The 18120-nt window shown below is 34.6% G+C and overlaps 2 protein-coding genes across 5 annotated transcripts; both read right to left on the reverse strand.

Annotated features, from left to right (window-relative positions):
* Positions 1-208: 208 nt before the first annotated feature.
* On the reverse strand, positions 209-10139 carry LOC103702266 (subtilisin-like serine-protease S). 3 transcript variants are annotated; one of them, XM_088707485.2, is made up of 12 exons: positions 5751-10139; positions 5386-5671; positions 5196-5290; positions 5004-5101; positions 4730-4888; positions 3719-3830; positions 3067-3613; positions 2871-2965; positions 2545-2787; positions 2333-2450; positions 2023-2209; positions 209-1338 (listed from the first exon to the last, which is right to left on the reverse strand). In XM_088707485.2, the coding sequence occupies exons 2-12, from the start codon at positions 5461-5463 to the stop codon at positions 779-781; spliced, it is 2292 nt and encodes a 763-aa protein (XP_088563611.1). In that variant the 5' UTR covers positions 5464-5671; positions 5751-10139; the 3' UTR covers positions 209-778. The 3 variants fall into 3 exon arrangements, with proteins under 3 accessions (XP_088563611.1, XP_038983928.2, XP_088563612.1); XM_039128000.3 differs by having other exon boundaries at positions 5386-5674; XM_088707486.2 differs by having other exon boundaries at positions 4726-4888; positions 5386-5674.
* A 149-nt stretch (positions 10140-10288) lies between these two features.
* On the reverse strand, positions 10289-18120 carry LOC103702265 (Chlorophyll A-B binding family protein). 2 transcript variants are annotated; one of them, XM_008784601.4, is made up of 6 exons: positions 17926-18113; positions 17648-17814; positions 15688-15834; positions 15289-15421; positions 11276-11368; positions 10289-10709 (listed from the first exon to the last, which is right to left on the reverse strand). In XM_008784601.4, exons 1-6 carry the CDS (start codon positions 18070-18072, stop codon positions 10407-10409), a joined length of 990 nt encoding a protein of 329 aa, XP_008782823.1. In that variant the 5' UTR covers positions 18073-18113; the 3' UTR covers positions 10289-10406. The 2 variants fall into 2 exon arrangements, with proteins under 2 accessions (XP_008782823.1, XP_088563615.1); XM_088707489.1 differs by lacking the exon at positions 15688-15834 and having other exon boundaries at positions 17926-18120.

An 18120-nucleotide genomic window follows, 5' to 3' on the forward strand; every position in this document is an offset into this window, starting at 1 on the left:
TATGCCTTGCTAAATTTCTAAACCTTTCTTTGAGGACCGTTAAAAGAAGAAAATAGAACTAGCATCATACTGTCCCACTGGAATGAGGGATACACCATGATAAATACTTCTAGTTTTCTTGAAGTTAGATTTCCCACTTCTGTTTCTCATGTTACTGTACTTGTTTCTTTGCGACAAAGATCATACTGTTTAAGATAATGGCCCTCTCCATCAGAATAAAACTCTTTTTCAAGGGAAGATATATTGAAGCAACGATGATTAAAAAAAAAAAATGAAGTGAGAAAAATGAAAAAAAATCTAACAATAAAATTTGAAATTATTTCCAATTTTGTTCACTGAATAACAATACAGCATGTTTACCATGAAAAACAAGGCAGCAATATAATATCTAGGGATCACAAAGTTGAGTTGCTTAGCATCAAGTATACAGTTATAAGCAATATCTTCTGAGTGTAGATGCAGATCCCAGCTTGCTTTAGTTATGCAGACAAGAACATAAATTTGTTGGTAGTAATTCATAGATTGAAGTGGATCAAAAGAGTATTACAGAACTTTTGATATTGATACAGCTGTACCTTCTTTTTTGATTTTTTTTGACTTGGGTAAAGTGAATGTGAAGCCTTTCAAATTTTGGAAACCCCCTTTTCTTGAATCAACATATGTCACTGACCACTCCAATCTATGAATTGCTACTCCACCACTTGTATATCTTCTGTTCCATGTTCCTCTATAAGGTTCCCAGACCTTAAGAACTTTGTCCTAGAGTATGTCCAATTCTTCAGAACAAGCCTGTATCAGAGGATTGAACTCTGACCACCAAAGGGCTGGTTACTTGAATTTTTTCTGCTTTCCAAGACAAGGATCCAAACACATAATCCTTTGGAGGTGCAGCCACCCTGAACTTCACCATGAAACTCATCTTCTGACCATATCTTTCAAATACAAGAACCTCGGGAACCACTGTAACATTGATGCCAGTAGGCTGAGACAGTATAGCATGATAAATGCTTCTGGGTTCTCCCACATTCGTCACAGTTCGGGTGACGGAGTAGCTTCCCTTGAGACCTGGTATTGTGATTGATGGATAATTCAGGTTAGAAGGCGGCGGGGCCGGCTTGGTGCACACACTGTTATCTCCAGTCACTAGTTGTAAGGACTTGTCATCGTAGCCTATTGAACAAAGGAAAGCTTTGTAATCTTCTGGTTCTGTGTTGTAGATTAGGCCCGGGTTTGGGGCTCTCATAGGATCTGGGAAGCCAGAGCCATAATCAAATGGAGTTGCAGCATGTCCTTCAGGGTCTGCTCTTATGACACTGCCCTTCTTATCCAACATAGTTGCTGCATTGTGTACTGAGTGTTAGATTATCTAAGAGAAGGCGAACATTATAAATGGATATTTCGAAAACTCACAATGCCACTTTTTATCTCCTTCCATTGAGAAGCACAAAACTTGCACTGGAAACCTTGGTTCGCTTAAGCAAAGAAACTAATTTGGTTCAACTCTTCCCCACCTTCTAGTTTCTGGTTTGTTGCTTATTATTCATCACTCTTTAAAATATAATATATTTGACAAAGGCAATTTACTACAGCATAAGCATAAAGTACTTTCTTTTTGTTCTTTGAGAAACTGGGTTTCTTGCTTACATATTTCGATTGGTATTCATCAAAAACGTAGAAAACCAAATGCTACAGTACTGCAAAAATCTCATCAGACAATACAAAGAAGAGAGAAGAATTTAATACGAAAACCAGAAGTGAACTATAATAAGGATCAGAACAATTAAGAATGTCGATGACTGCGTTCTGTAATTATCTGAAGTAACACGTTAATCATTTGAGTTCTTTTATAGATTTAGATGTATCTAGATTTAACAAAAAACCATCTTGTTCCAAGTATTTCGAGCAACTAGTAGAAATTGATCCTTGTTTCAATCTTTTGAAGAGATCAAGGATTGAATCTGGACTCTCTGTAGAGGTGTTTGTTACCAGAAAGCTCAGGCTCTTTAAAAGTCGAATTGTAACCTGTTGTCATGACTGCAGACTTGATTGCCAAAGGAGACCATGATGGATGCACAGCTTTGATCAAAGCCACCAATCCTGTTACATGGGGACAAGACATGGAAGTTCCAGAGAGGATATTGAAGTTTATATTCTGTTTTGCAGGAGACCAAGCTGCTAAGATGTTCAGTCCAGGAGCTATGATGTCAGGCTACAAGACCCAAACAAAAGATGAGCAACCAATCAGCATTCATGGTGTCCCAATCTTAAAAACCTGTAATGAGCTTGTCATAGAAGCTTGAGGAAGTTCTAAGCAATGCTAAAAGCTACGTACCTTCAAAATCTCTGGTGTCAAAGAATTGGGACCTCTGGAAGAAAAAGCCGCCACTCGAGGAGCTGGCCGAGATCCCAAAACGACGGTCTTTGTCGGCAAAATAAGAGATCTTGGTCTCCTAGAAATATTTTCAGGAAACAAACTGATGTTATAGTCTCAGAAAACAATCCATGTCTCAACTAGAATTCCAGCATCAAAGCCATGTGTAGAACCTCGTGTTGTTAACATAAGACAGAATTTTGTCACCAGCTACTCTTCCAACAGCAGCTGCAGGGATGGCAAAGGGAATGGCAACATCATCTTCTAATTCATTTATCAGAATCATTCCGACTCCCCCGGCTTGCTTCACCACCAAACTCTTTGCTACCCTTGATTCAGAAGAACTATCTACATGGCGGCAAATAAGAATCTTCCCTCTTGTCTTTGTTCTATTCAAGGAGCTATCCAAACAGAAACTACAACAGGAACTAATTTCAATCAACTCGAGAACAATTTCCTGACTCATAAGGAATCACCAGAACACCATAATTTCCTTTACCTTGATTGGTAGGGAGTGAAGTACCCAGCATTGGCTTCTGAAGCCGAAATAGTCCTTGCTGATGTGTTCATCTGAAAGGCATTAAGGCTTTCACCCTAGCATGGGAAAGCAGGCTTCAGAAAATGTTGTACTCTTGGCATAAATCTATGATTGTTAATGGTAGTCATAGAGCTTGAGATTGGAACAGCTTAATTACCATTAAAGAAGTCCCATTTCCAAGCAAGATATAAGTAGCAAAGTCTCTATCGGTGGAACTGGCAGCTACAGTGAGCATCCATGGTGCGAGGTTGGTCACAGAGCCTCGAGTTCCAGCATTCCCAGCAGAAGAAACGACCAGAATGCCATGGCTATGTGCATGAAATGAACCTATGGAGATTGCATCACTGAAGTAATCTCCCTGAGGAGACTCGGGGCCAAGAGATATAGACAGAATGTCCACTCCATCTTTGATTGCATCATCAAAGGCAGCTAGTATATCAGCATCGAAACAACCCGAGTCCCAACAGGTCTTGTAGACTGCAATCCTAGCCATCGGCACCCCTCCCCTGGCTCCTCCAGCAGCCAAACCATTATAATTCATGTTCGTCACATGTCGCCCCGCAGCTGTTGAGGCCGTGTGGCTTCCATGGCCAGAGCTGTCCCTAGGAGATTTAAACTCAACAGTTATATCGGAATTTGTGGGGAGTCCCTTGCTCTGTTCTGCTTCATACCCCCTGAGATAATACCTAGCTCCAATAATTTTTCTACAAGAAGAGAGAGGAAAGATTGAGGAGATAAAAGAGAAATTACAATAAAGACAACTTCGTTGATAATATTAATGTATAAATGTACAAATATATCTGGATTACTTGTTGCAGGTGAAATTTGAGGATGGCTCTCCAATTTGGCACTCTCCTTTCCATCTTGAAGGCACCGGAGGCATCCCAACATCATTGAAACTGGGTGATTCTGGCCATATTCCTAACAAAAAGACCATCCAATCAATATCTACCAATCTTTTATTGATGGAATATCTAGCAATCATCAAGAACAGTTCTATCACCTATCAAAGAAATAGTCTCAAATGCAATATTTCTGCTTATTAGTACAAAATTCTCCGGTGTAGAGCGTTCAGGAAAACAAAAAACTGATCAGAAGTCATGTATATAAATAATCCAGAAGACTTTCAGCAATAAAGTAAATTTATTATATCACAAGAACCAGTCTTTTTTTAATGAAGATGAACTCAGCAACTTCTGTAAACAACATATAGTTAGCTAAATGACAACATAACCATCAAAACATCACAGAATATTTCTGGTAAAGTATTGATTTCATTTGTAGGTGAGACCATTGGGACTGAATATAAATAAAAAAGTGCAACGAGAATACTAGCATCATTTGTAAGGGTGGGTCAGAAGCTTTATTTGCATAGATTTATGAATATAATAGATATAGAAAGTTGGAGAACCATGGAAGCATTATGTTAGTAGTTAGAGAACCCAAGTAGGTAGTCATATGCATCATAAACAACTCGAATCCTGCTAAAAGAAGACAATTTCAACAAGAAGAATCCGTTGCCCTAGTTAATTAATAAAGTAGAGGCCTCTCCCCCTCTAGTGATGTTCAAAATTATCAAGGATCTTCCACAGTTCCATGTGACATGCTTGGCTGTATATGGTTTATGTAAATGTTTTCAGAAATCTTTATTCCAGAACAGTTTGAGATCACATGCTCTGTATTATAACAAACAATGTATGAGAAGAAGCAAATCTCTCAAACTAACCAAATGACCGTGCTGGCCATTAAACTATAAGTAACCTAGATGGATACTGTAAGCTCTCAGAAATATACCCCTCAAGAGAGAGCCCGTTACCTACCTGTGTCAATGAAACCGATGATAACATTATCTTGGTTCTTGGTAGAGAAGCCTGGAATTTCCATTGCCTCGTCAGTTGCAAGACCCATGAAATCCCATGAATGTGTAGTATGAAGGATTCTCTTCCTGTTCGGAAGAACTGAAACGACACCAGGCATTTCTACAGTGCCGAATGCCGAATGCCAAGAAAACAAACCCCAATTAATACATGAGAACATATCCGAAAGCAGTGTTTTTCTACCATAGATATAAAGGACACAAGGAAACTACCGTACCGGCCATTTTTGAAGCTTGCTCTTCAGTTAGCTTCGCTGCGAATCCTCTGAAACCGTTGCTGTAACTATATACGTGCGATGCCCGTGCTTTCTCGATGCTGTTGGAAGTTCAAAAGATTTTAGTTGCTAAGCAATTGTTATATCTCTTAGAACCACTGTACCCTGTAACAAGAATATTAGTCCTGTTCAAACCTTCCTCCATGAACAGCAGCGAGCATTTGGTGATTCCGTCGCAATACCTCATCTGGGTCATCAGTGCTTCTGCTTCCCATATAAATGATATAAGCCTGAGAAGTATAAAAAGCGGTTCATTGCAAAGTAAAATGTCATATCTCACAAAGAAGAAAGAAAAATTTAAAAGCTATCATCAAAAGAAACCCACCTGAGATGCAAAGCAGAAGCTCAACTCTGCCAGCAACAAGGAGAGGGACAGAAGGTATATGGTACCCCATGGAGCCATGAGAGAGAGAGAGGGAAAAGCTTGGGATGGCTTCACAGGTTTGCTTGTGGAACTACCAACCCACGAACCACCGTGAGAGGAAAAGCTCTCACTTGAATCCCGGAGGAGGCCGTTATGGTGTCTTCCCAAGGGAAGAGGCAGTATAAAAGCAGATACCGTCACGCACTACCCCGACCTCATTTTAAAAGTAAAAAGGTGCCTTCTGAGCCTTCTAAAATTTATATGGTGTCAGTCTATGGAAGGGAAGCAAACTTTAATTTGTGAGGGTTTTGTGAAATGTTAGTTACCATTCAGGCCCTTTAAGTTCGAGTGTGGCTACGTGATTTCTGGTCCATTCTAAGACTCATAGACTGAAAGGTCTGGGCTCTGACACTGCTCTTTGCTGGAAGATAACTGCATGCCAGTGAAACGGTTGGTGGCTTGCCATGGTCTTCCTCAACAGGACAACTACCTCTTGAGGGCCAGCCAATCACTTGTTCTCTTCCATGGGTGCGTGTTGGATCGGATATCTTGAGAACATTTGCATGGTCTCAATTATTGCATGCATTTTGTCTCATGGGTTCATCTGCATGCTGTGACTTCTAGGAGGGTTTCGGTTGTGTCTCTCATGCCAAAAAATGATTGATTGTTTTTGGTAATGTTAACTATTAGATCACGCCCTACACAGCTCTCAAAGTATTAGGAACTCTTTCATTCATCTATCTGCATATTTCTCAATACGGCGATCATCTAAATCCTTCTTTCGCATGAAAGATGCAGCCCTTGTCTCTTCTAGAACCGGTTGCACATCTGTCCATTATCATGTTCGAGAATATTCCTGAAAATATAAAAGTGTTATCTACTGTCAAAGCAACTTTCTGCCTTCTAAATTATGCAAGACTTGTCTTCTTGCCATTCATCAGTGGTATATAAATTTGAGCTAAAATTTTGAAGTTTGAGATTAGGGGCATGCTTGGTCATTGGTACATCTCTTGTAATTGATATTGCAACGATCAAATTCGAACGTTAACCAAGTTGATGTGCTGTATCTAATAAAACCAAGGCTTTGGGGCAGTTGTTTTTAAAAATAAATAAATAAAAATAAGTGTTGCTTTGCTTCAAATATCTGTCACTTTACATGAATAATTCTTTAATCGTATCTATGACATGAATCCACCATTTTTTAAAAGAAAAAAGAAGAAGAAGTATTTCTCTATTACCACGTAGCCAACGTGGACTTCAATTCAATCACTAGGAATTTTTTCCAAATAATCCTGCAAGTCGGAGAACTCCATCGAAAAGCTTGAAAGCCATGAGTTCCGGTCTAAGTTACCCCCAAGGAATTGAAAGCAGGCTACAATAAATGGAGCTTTTGATGAACGAGTCCTTAACATGCTATTAATTTGGTTAACCAGGCGAGTTTCGCACGAAGTATGGGAAGGCAAGATGAAGAATTCATAGGCTTTTTCTAGAGCGATGTGAACCAACCGGTGATCTTCTCGTCAAACAACTCCATTGCAACGGAGATCTTTTTCTCACAGTGCAATTGTTACGGGAACAATTAGAATGGCAAGAAGAAATTATGCTTAACTTCATAATTATACAAATGGAGGGTAACAAGACGGAAACAAAGGAAAGAAAAGAATAAACTGGATTTTCGTCCCTCTTTTAAGGGTGATAGCACGAGGAATGTGTACGAGAAAAATCTTGTCAATATTTTATTTGGCTTCACCAAGATGCATAGCGTGTAAGGAATAGATGGTTTGTTATTAGCCACAAGTGGAGTGGGCAATAGCTTGGTGATGATGCCCTTGCCCAAATGAATATGTAAGTTATGAACCAAAATGGCCTTCAAATATCTTACAAGAATTTAGTTATCATAAAGTTGGGATAAATTGGAAAACATATTGCTCTAGAAAAATATGAAATTAATTAGAGAAGTTTTGATGATTTAGCAAAAATTATACACCGATCGTCGTGCAGCATTGATCAACATAAAGTAGAACTCATATCCTCTCTACTGAACTAGCTCTTGCCCACTTTGATGTCACATGGAGCTGTCATGCCCAAAAGTTACTATAATCCTAGGTTCCATAGATGAGTTTATATCAAAGTGGATCAGAAGCGTAAGAAAGTATTCATCTCTCCCTTCTCTCTCTCCCTCTGTCCCCCCAAAAGACATATTGATGTTCTCTTTTACAAGAAATCTTGGATGTTCATTACAAGCAACAATAGCTTGTAGGTTAGTCTAACGTTCAAGAATCTTCAGTATATTTGGAAGATCATTTTCTATACTCCATTGCATGCACAAATTATATGCAACATGGGCAACTGCTTGAAGTAAGGATGACGTTTGTCACATGTGGCTGCATGATTTGCCTCTAGCATCGTGCCATATTCACCAGAAGTGAGAAGAAGACAAAGGAAAGAGAACTTGGGTACGAGATCTCATCAATACATACTTTAATCATCTTCTCTTAGAGTAAAACTTAAGGACCATCATATTTTTCTTACTAACACCAACCATATTTCCCATTACGATAGTTTCCTGCATCATGATAGCTAGAGACTTGTGATGCCAAAGTATTTCTGCTTTACTGAGAAGGCATGCTTCAAGATGCTATCATGAAACAACTAGAATACCGGGCCAAGAAATGACAACCTAGATCAAAAGAGGCCTATAAAGTAGGAATTCCAACTGCTAATGTCTGTGATGAGGAATGAAAGATAGTTGACCAAGTTTAAATAGAGAAAACATAAGGAAAAAGAGAGAGATTATCTCAACTCATAAATTGGAAAGAACTTACAGTTGTTGTTCACGGACTATTACGGTCTTCCAAAGCAGAGGGCAATAGCTTGAAAGTGAAAACTTTCGAACCATTCTGTGGGTGAATGAGAAAAATGAAATACTTGGATGTATAAAATAAAAAAGTTTTTATTTCTCGGAGTTTATGGAAGTTCGAATAAATGCCCAATGGTTTAATCACACATGAAACATTATTCGCTGGTATCATCTGCTGCATGCTATTGCCACCATCCATGACCAGCAGGTCATTTTGCCAATTATTTGCGAAAGTTTCATTTTATTTAACTGTTGCATGAACTAAGTGAATTACAAGAGAAGCACAGAAGAATCTTATTATGCCCTTAGTTACTTCAAGCAACAATATGGTCCTCTTGTTAGTTGCAGACTGTATTGTTAGAGATATTATTGTACATCATTTATAGTTCATGCACCATGTCTACTTCCATCCTTCTCACATGTTACTGGCGAAGGCTCGTACCAATTTTACTAGGAACCTGAACTCTAGTAGCTGCTATTGTTCAGTCCTGTAGTGCACTTGTGCAGTAAGTCATCTTATTTTGTAATGTACATATCGCATGGCAAACCTTGCGGTTGTTTTTGGCCAAGGATTTTTGTTCAAATGCACCAACAAAACAAGTTTATCTACACCATGCACCAACATAAATCATAACGCATGTACCTCGCTTTGAAACATTGTAGTTCTATTTTCCATCAAGCAATATGCTCCTTTATAAGAGGGTGCCAACTGGTGTAGTTGGTAAATAGCACCAATGACCTGAGTTCAGGTCCATACCTTGCCCTCACCAGATTTTCCCACAGCCGGTCTCCTCCCGTTTTACTTATCGAGAAAAGAAAAGAAGAAGAAGAAGAAGAAGAAGAAGAAGAAAACTCTCTTGTAACAGTATGAAGCATTTGAAGATTACCAAAATAATTAAAAAAACAAAAAACCTCCATCTGAAATTGCAATCAAGCACACAGGCTTATCTAGCTCAACCCTAAAAACCAGATTTCTGGTTAAGGTTCTCCAGCTCTAGGAAGCACCTCAATGCCTATGAAGAAATTTTTCTTCACTTTCTAAGTGCTAGCGAACTAGGCAGGTCCATTATAAGTTCATTCGACCTGGTACCAAAATTTGAACCTGTCTTCCCTAGCTTATGAAATCAGACCTGTTCTCCTACATAGACCTACTGGCAAAAGTTGAACCTGGATTGATGTAGCTAACATACTGAGAGATCTGGCAGCAAAATCTTCATAAGTGACCCCCAACCAGTAAAAAAAAAAATGTTGTCATTTTATTCTCTTGTGAGTATGAACATATAAATGTGATGAAGGCTAGAAACTGTTGTTGTTAAAGGGTGAACAAAGGTTCCAACTGGGAGGGATGCCAGAGTCCAAGTTAAATGTGGATGGAAAGCGATTGTTAGTAACAATTAAGAACAATATAAGAAAGTAGATCATGAGTGGAAGTATGAAATTTTTACAGCATGCATTAATTCACCTCCAATTAACATGAGATAATGCCTCTATCTTATCTAGCAAATCCCAGGGCGTAGGCAGTATTTCTATTTATAATTTCCCTTCATGGGACTCCTTAATCTGCCATAGCAGGTTATGAATTACAACAATAGCTCAAGAGTCAGAATAACACTTAGCAGGTTATGAATTATGGTGCTTGCAATACCTTATACTTAATTTTTTAGTTATATGTTTTTTGGATAGCTGATCAATATATATCTATATCTACCTCTATATCTATATCTATATCTATATCCATATATATATATAAAGAAAGAGAGAGAGAGACTGTAATAGGCTATAGTCTATTACAGTCTACATTTCTTTACCTTACTGAAACCAAACATAGGATAATTTGCACTAGTTACCCTTCATCATTAAACTGGAGTCACTGCTGCTGTTCAAGCGGCCCAGTGAAAGGCAGCCCCAAAGAAAGCAAATCATGCAGAAGTTAGAACCAGAATTTACGCACTGTAACTGTGCAAGTATGAACTGCTAGCCAGTACCTAATCAGACTCAGCACTCTAATGATTTAACCGTTGTATTATTTTCTGGTACCATTTAAATTACACAAACATTTTTTTCCTAATAATTTAGATTTCAAAGGGCAGCCAAGAAGACCGCATTTTTTCAGACTTCTATCTTACGTTGATTTGATAAAAGAAAGTACATTATTGTGAAGTGGATCGGATATATGTTCAAGAAGGTTTTGCACAGGACCTTTACCAGTCAGAGCTGCTTGAAGGTAGAAGCCTATCCAAGCAATCATTGCCAAGCGTCCATTTTTTATCTCTTTTACCTTGAGCTCTTCAAAAGCAACTGGGTCATTGGAAAGTCCCAGAGGGTCGAAAAGTAGACCTCCAGGATAATTTATGTCACCTGGTAGGTATATGCCCAATGGCTCCAAAGCCTCTATTCCACAGTATCTAGCATACTCCGGCCCAACCTAGTAATTATATAAAGAAACATTTTATGTATCTGCTGATTCTTTAAGAGTGAAATTTCTGAAAGATTATGCAACATTAAGCCCAAAATGTGAACAGAATATTCCTAAGGAGCACACAAGAAGTATTTCTAGCATGGAGCCTATTTTCTGTAATGGCATTCATTTTGGACGTTTTTGGATTATCTGTAACTCATTCTTTTCATAAAATTTGCCATTTTATCAACAAAAAGTTATTTGATCAAACAGCAAATATGTGGTGGATGTTCATGATTGGAAATTTAAAAGGTTTACATGGTATAAATGTTCGATGGGCACAAAAAATAATCAACAAGGCCATTCTATGCAAAATTTGAGGAGCAGGAGCATGATGAATAATGACAGGTTTATCAGGCACCAAAAAAAAGGCACTAGAAATGAACTTCTGAGGATGTTGGCAATTTGTTTTTCCTCTGTCAAGTTAACTGTCTTTTTAATGCTTAAGTTTTCTACAATATGCCAAGTCACTCCCTCAGATCTATAATTAAAACTACTAAAGAACAGCAGAAAAAAAGCACTGGTCTTACTACCATTAGAAGAGCTTGGCAGATAGCTATGACAATGACTCCTTGACTGCCAGCTATGTGAAATCCTGGAATGCCAAGATAGTCAAGAGTATCACCCTGGAAAAACGGAGTTTTTTGGGATCAACAGAAATACATTCTTCACCTGTTATATTAACAGGAAATATTTGCTATATCTTACAACAAGAAAAACACATATAACACATAATGATAGTTCTTTTTCTATATAAAATAAAAGGTGATAGATATCAAATAAGTGCAAGCAATTAATTAATGTCAGTAAATTTAGATAAGAAAATGTGTAAGAACAACATAATACTTGCAATCCTTGTCATACAAGTGTTAGAAACTAACGAAAGCCAATGCATTCCAAAGAGTACCCACATGCAGCTTTAGCAATCAAGCAAAAAAATCAACTATTACTGATATAACATTTAGTTTACAGGAGAAAGAAATCTAGGAACTAGATCATGTTCTGTGAAAAAAAAAGGGATTCAGAATGATATATAGGGAAAAAAAGAAAAAAAAAACAGTTAACAACCCTTTCTAGCTGCTTGAATTTTCTGCAAAATTTCAGAGAAATATGAATATAAAACAAGAGAATGGGGAGGACTTGGATTCAGGTCCAAATTCTAACAGGGCTAAGGCCCTATTTGGGATTGCTATTAGCAAGGGAGCTTTTAGAGAGTTTAGAAATAAAGTTTTCAAAAAGTAGAGCTTTTGGAAGTAGAGTTTTTATTAAAAGCTATTTGCTGTTTGGTAAATACATTTCTAAAATACTGTGAAATTTCAACATATGTTTGATAACCAAAATGAGAAAGTACTTTTGGTATGATAAAATAACAATAAAGAATATTGCATAGTACTGTATAGTGGAGTATAATACAATATAATGTTATATATTAAAATATTATTATTTTGTATAATATTATTATAATATAATGTAATATAATATTGAATATTACAGCATAATAATGTAGCATAACATGATATGATATAATAATGTATTATTAATAGTACAATATTACTACAATGAAATATATGTGTGTACATCTATATAGATATATATTTTTGTGTGTGTGTGTGTGTGTATTCCCACATACACACACAGATGTGTATAAATCTATATATATATATGGACACACACATATATAAATATTATTACTATTATTAGTATTATTATTATTTTTAGTATTATTACTATTATTAGTAATAGTACTAATATTAGTATTATTTATTTTTAATATTATTACTATTTTTAGCATTATTCTATTTTAAGTAGTATTACTATTTTGTACTATTACTATTATTAGTATAATTACTATTTTTCGTATCATTACTATTATGAATATTATTGTTATTTTTAGTATTATTACTATTATTAGTACAATTACTATTATTGCTATTATTAGTACTATTACTATTATTAGTACTATTACTATTATTAGAACTATTATGAATATTAGTATTGTTACCATTTTTAGTATTGTTACTATTTTTAGTATTTTTACCATTTTTAGTATTGTTACTATTTTTAGTATTATTACTATTTTTAGTATTATTACTATTTTTAGTAGTATTGCTATTATTACTATTTTTAGTAACATTACTATTATTAGTATTATTACTATTATTAGTAGTATTACTATGTTAGTATATTGCTATTTTTAGTATTATTGCTATGATTAGTATTATTACTATTTTTAGTAGTATTACTATTATTACTACTTTTAGTATTATTACTATTATTAGTATTATTACTCTTATTAGTATATTGCTATTTTTAGTATTATTGCTATTATTACTATTTTTAGTATTATTACTATTTTTAGTAGTATTGCTATTATTACTATTTTTAGTAACATTACTATTATTAGTATTATTACTATTATTAGTAGTATTACTATGTTAGTATATTGCTATTTTTAGTATTATTGCTATGATTAGTATTATTACCATTTTTAGTAGTATTACTATTATTACTACTTTTAGTATTATTACTATTATTAGTATTATTACTCTTATTAGTATATTGCTATTTTTAGTATTATTGCTATTATTACTATTTTTACTATTTTTAGTATTATTACTATTATTAGTAATAGTACTAATATTAGTGTTATTACTATTATTACTACTATTACTATTTTTAATATTATTACTATTTTTAGCATTATTCTATTTTTAGTAGTATTACTATTATTAGTATAATTACTATTATTAGTATAATTACTATTTTTAGTATCATTACTATTATGAATATTATTGTTATTTTTAGTATTATTACTATTATTAGTACAATTACTATTATTACTATTATTGCTATTATTAGTACTATTACTATTATTAGTACTATTACTATTATTAGAACTATTATGAATATTAGTATTGTTACCATTTTTAGTATTGTTACTATTTTTAGTATTATTTATTTTTTTAGAATTATTACTATTTTTAGTATTATTACTATTTTTAGTATCATTAATTTTTTAGAATTGTTACTATTTTTAGTATTATTACTATTTTTAGTAGTATTACTATTATTACTATTTTTAGTAACATTACTATTATTAGTATTATTACTATTATTAGTAGTATTACTATGTTAGTATATTGCTATTTTTAGTATTATTGCTATGATTAGTATTATTACTATTTTTAGTAGTCTTACTATTATTACTACTTTTAGTATTATTACTATTATTAGTATTATTACTATTATTAGTATATTGCTATTTTTAGTATTATTGCTATGATTAGTATTTATACTATTTTTAGTACTATTACTATTATTACTACTTTTAGTATTATTACTATTATTAGTATTATGACTATTATTAGTAGTATTACTATGTTAGTATATTGCTATTTTTAGTATTATTGCTATGATTAGTATTATTACTATTTTTAGTATTATTACTATTATTAGCACTATTACAATTATTAGTATTATTACTATTATTAGTATTGTTACTATTGTTAGTTTTATTACTAGATTTAGTATTACTATTTTTTAGTATTATTACTATTTTTGTACTATTACTATTATTAGTACTATTACTATTATTGGTATTATTACTATTATTAATATTATTGTTATTATTACTATGATTAGAATTATTACCATTTTTAGTATTATTACCATAATTAGTATTATTACTATTATTAGTACTATTATTGTTATTAGTACAACTTTAGTGATTTTATAATGATGAATGATTTTTAGTGATTTTATCCCTATTTTAGTGCAACTTTTTTCATATAAAAGATCCAAAACTATATAAATTACCGCAAAATAAGATCACAATATCTAGAGAAGTAATTGATAACCAATCTCATCATGGAAGAAACATCATAAGAGCCAGTTCTCCAAAAATCATGATGGCATAGCCAAAATTATCTGGTGACATCTTCAAAACTCGGTGAATATTTGAGAAAGTTTGAATGTCTGTCGCGCACCCAGATATGCATATGGGAGAGAAATTACAACAGACATGAGCACAATGTAAGACAGTGGAAAGTTCAGCTATAACATGGAATTCCTTAAGAAAATTTAGTGAAATGACTTCAAGTTGAAAAAATAATACTATATTTTCTTTATCATTAGACAGTGATTAGAAAATGTTTCACCGTCAAAAGAAAAAAAAAAGAACTTCTCACCAAAGATAAGAATAACCAGTATATTTCCATTATATTTAATCAACCATAGGACTTGGCATCCACCAGCCTTTTAGTATCTAAATTATTTTGGTTAGCCAACAAAGTGTAAATGATGTCTATTATTTGCAATCACTTCAAGATCAAGCCAAAGTAAACTCTGACTCATTTCAAGTTCATTATGCATGTCAATTTAACAGAAATTTAAAAATAAAAAATAAATAAAGACACGCAAGCTTCAGATTGGATTTTACAAAGTCAATGTAAGTTAGCCATACCAAAGGAAAGCGATTGAACTTAAGAATGAATTTGTTGTTACTTACAAAGTATCATAAAATTTTATTACATAAAAAAATACTTGCCTGAAGCTTCGCATACCCAACTTTCCACCACACAGGCTCTACGAAATGCACAACACCAAATTGGTCTAACAATTCTGGAACAACAACACCAAGAGATGCAAGCATAGCCCACCGAGCATGAAGAATCTCAAAGCTGCATAGAAGTAACAAAACAACCTGATCATGCTTGCAACATAATTGTTACATTGACAAGATTTGTTTTTTAGCAATGTAATGCAAATCAGATTCTGTCTACTTCTTACAAACAATAACTATCTTAAATGACAACTTTCTAAATCAAAATCAAAAGCTTGTGTGAAGAGCAAAAGATAGCCATAATTTTGTTTCTATTATATATGTAATTTAGTTGCAACTTTATTTAACAAAAATAAAATATGAACTGGCATAAGGTTTACATACTTGAAATATTTTTGGAAAGCTACGGGATCCTTTCCCAGACCTGCAAGATCAAATCCATAATCACCAGGAAGTTCTCCAGTAAGATAAGGAGGATAGTCATATGGAATTGGACCAAGCCAACGAGGACGCCCTCTTCCATACCAAAAACTGCACAAAATGTTCAGTCCTTGATTAGGTGAGATAAGGTTCTGATATTCTTTTTAACTATATATATGAAGGCAGTGGCATAGGGAGTAGTTTCCAAGTTATATGACTTGAGGCAAAAGGCATAGCCTGCATGGGTTCCTACATTCATGTTCCATATGGTCATGAATCTTGAACCAGATATATTAAAAAAAATGCTTTGCTCTGGTTCAACCTCATAACATGCTAGTAATTTTGGAAATTTGGGCCGTAATAATGACCGATCTTTCATGGCAAAACTTGAAAACTTAGTCCAAGCGACATAATTTACAGCTAAATAAATGTCCATCCCTTAACTTAAATTGATTTCACAAAAATCCATAGCTTAAATTATGTGCAATACCAAAGTATGTGCCTTGCATGAACGTCTTTATGAGATATGTACATTATTCATAAAGCCTCAGCCATGAGCATCCAGGCATTTTCTTTTTATCTCCATTATAAGGCATGGCACTCTAGACTTGAATGTTGTCCATGTTTAAATGGAACCAGTCAAGTAAGCTCGACATAATATTATTGCTAATATATGTGTGTGTGTGTGTGTGTGTATGTTTGTGTGTATATATATATATATGTATGTGTATATATATATGTGTGTGTGTGTGTGTGTGTGTATCTATGTATGTGTATGTATATATATATGTGTGTGTGTGTATATGTATATATATCTATATGTGTGTGTGTGTGTGTGTGTGTATGTATGTATGTATATGTATGTATATTCAATACTTCTATGACACCAAGAACAATAACAACACAACAACAACAACAACTACTACAGCTGCTGCTGCTGCTATTATTACTATTTAGTAATACTACTACTACTCAAATAGCTTATGCCTTCACTCTAGTGCACACGTGCAAGCATAGACACACACAAACATGCACACATTATAAACATAAAAGTACACCAACTCTGTTCTTCCAGTAACTTATCAAATATCTAGACAGCAGCATTAGAAATTGAGACAACTAGTTGAATGTACAGAGAATTCTGTAATCAATATTAGAGATGAAAGTAAACTGTGCTGTTTGAGACTTTCAAACCCACTTGCACTTCTAGCAAAGCAGAAAAGTGAAAGATTTTATTTGTTAAGTAATCAAACTGCGGAAAGTAATTTCGACAGGCGATACTCAGTGTAAATGGTGAATCACTGCAAGATAGAAAAAAAAAATATTAAAGTTATGATATTTCACCTATGGACTTTTCAAATTCTTTTGTTATGCAATAATCTATATCTCTCACTCTTTGAGATATTTAAACAATTTACGTCATGAATCATTAGAGAGCCAGGATTCAAATAGGATAAAGATGACATAGATAGTTTAGTGAATAGACAAAACTTTCTGCAAATAGCTTCTTCAACTAATAAAGCCGGGTGCCATTTCGCCTCCCTTATCATCAAGAAAAGATATTTTAGCAAATAGAACAACTTCGCCATCAAGTTACCACAAACGAGATACATATATATATATTATCTATTACAAATATCTGATAGGTCAATAATCAGTGTGCCAGTGTGCTATCACTTTTCATCTACCCTCAGATTTGATTTTAAAAAAGAGAAAAGCAAATGCATACAGGTTCAACAAATTCAGTCCTCCACACCCCCATCCCTCACAGAAGAAGGGAAAAGAAAAGGAAATGTCACTTCTTCACAAATTTGATCTTCGCAGCTATAGAATCTAAAATTTGATCCTTGCAGCAATAAAGCTGAGATTACTATTCCAATCAAACCATCTTATCAAAGCCACAATCTTTAAATGAGCTGATTACCTTTCTTCTCTTGCCTTCTTAGCGAGAGATTTGAACCTTGCCGAGCTCTCCACGGCGACCTTCTTCGTTTCCTCCATTCTCTGACGGAGTCCCTCCCCAAGGGAGCTGTTCGCCACGGCCTTCACTGCCGTGAAAGGTATCGCAGAGAAGATCAGAACCCCTGCAAGCTGGAACAAAGAAGACCAAGACGAAGATCGCCAATCAAGAATCAGAAACCCTATACACCAGATAACGAATAAGGAGGAGGAAGGGAAGGAGAAGAAAAGGCAAAAAAAAACCTCTTGCCATGAAGCTCTGACGGCTGAGGGGGATCTCCTAAGATTAAGGCGATTCGGCCTCGGGCTGAAGCACGCCGAGAGGAGTGCGCCGTGAAGCGAAGGAGAAGAGGAGGAGGAAGGTGAGAGGCGCGGCAATAACAGCGCCATGGAAGCGTGCTCGCCGCTCAGTGAAGATGGGAAAAAATAGGGCGTTTT

Source organism: Phoenix dactylifera, chromosome 11 (assembly GCF_051530095.1).
Source record: "Phoenix dactylifera cultivar Ajwa chromosome 11, Ajwa_hap1_PhDact_Kaust_v1.1, whole genome shotgun sequence".
NCBI lineage: Eukaryota > Viridiplantae > Streptophyta > Magnoliopsida > Arecales > Arecaceae > Phoenix > Phoenix dactylifera.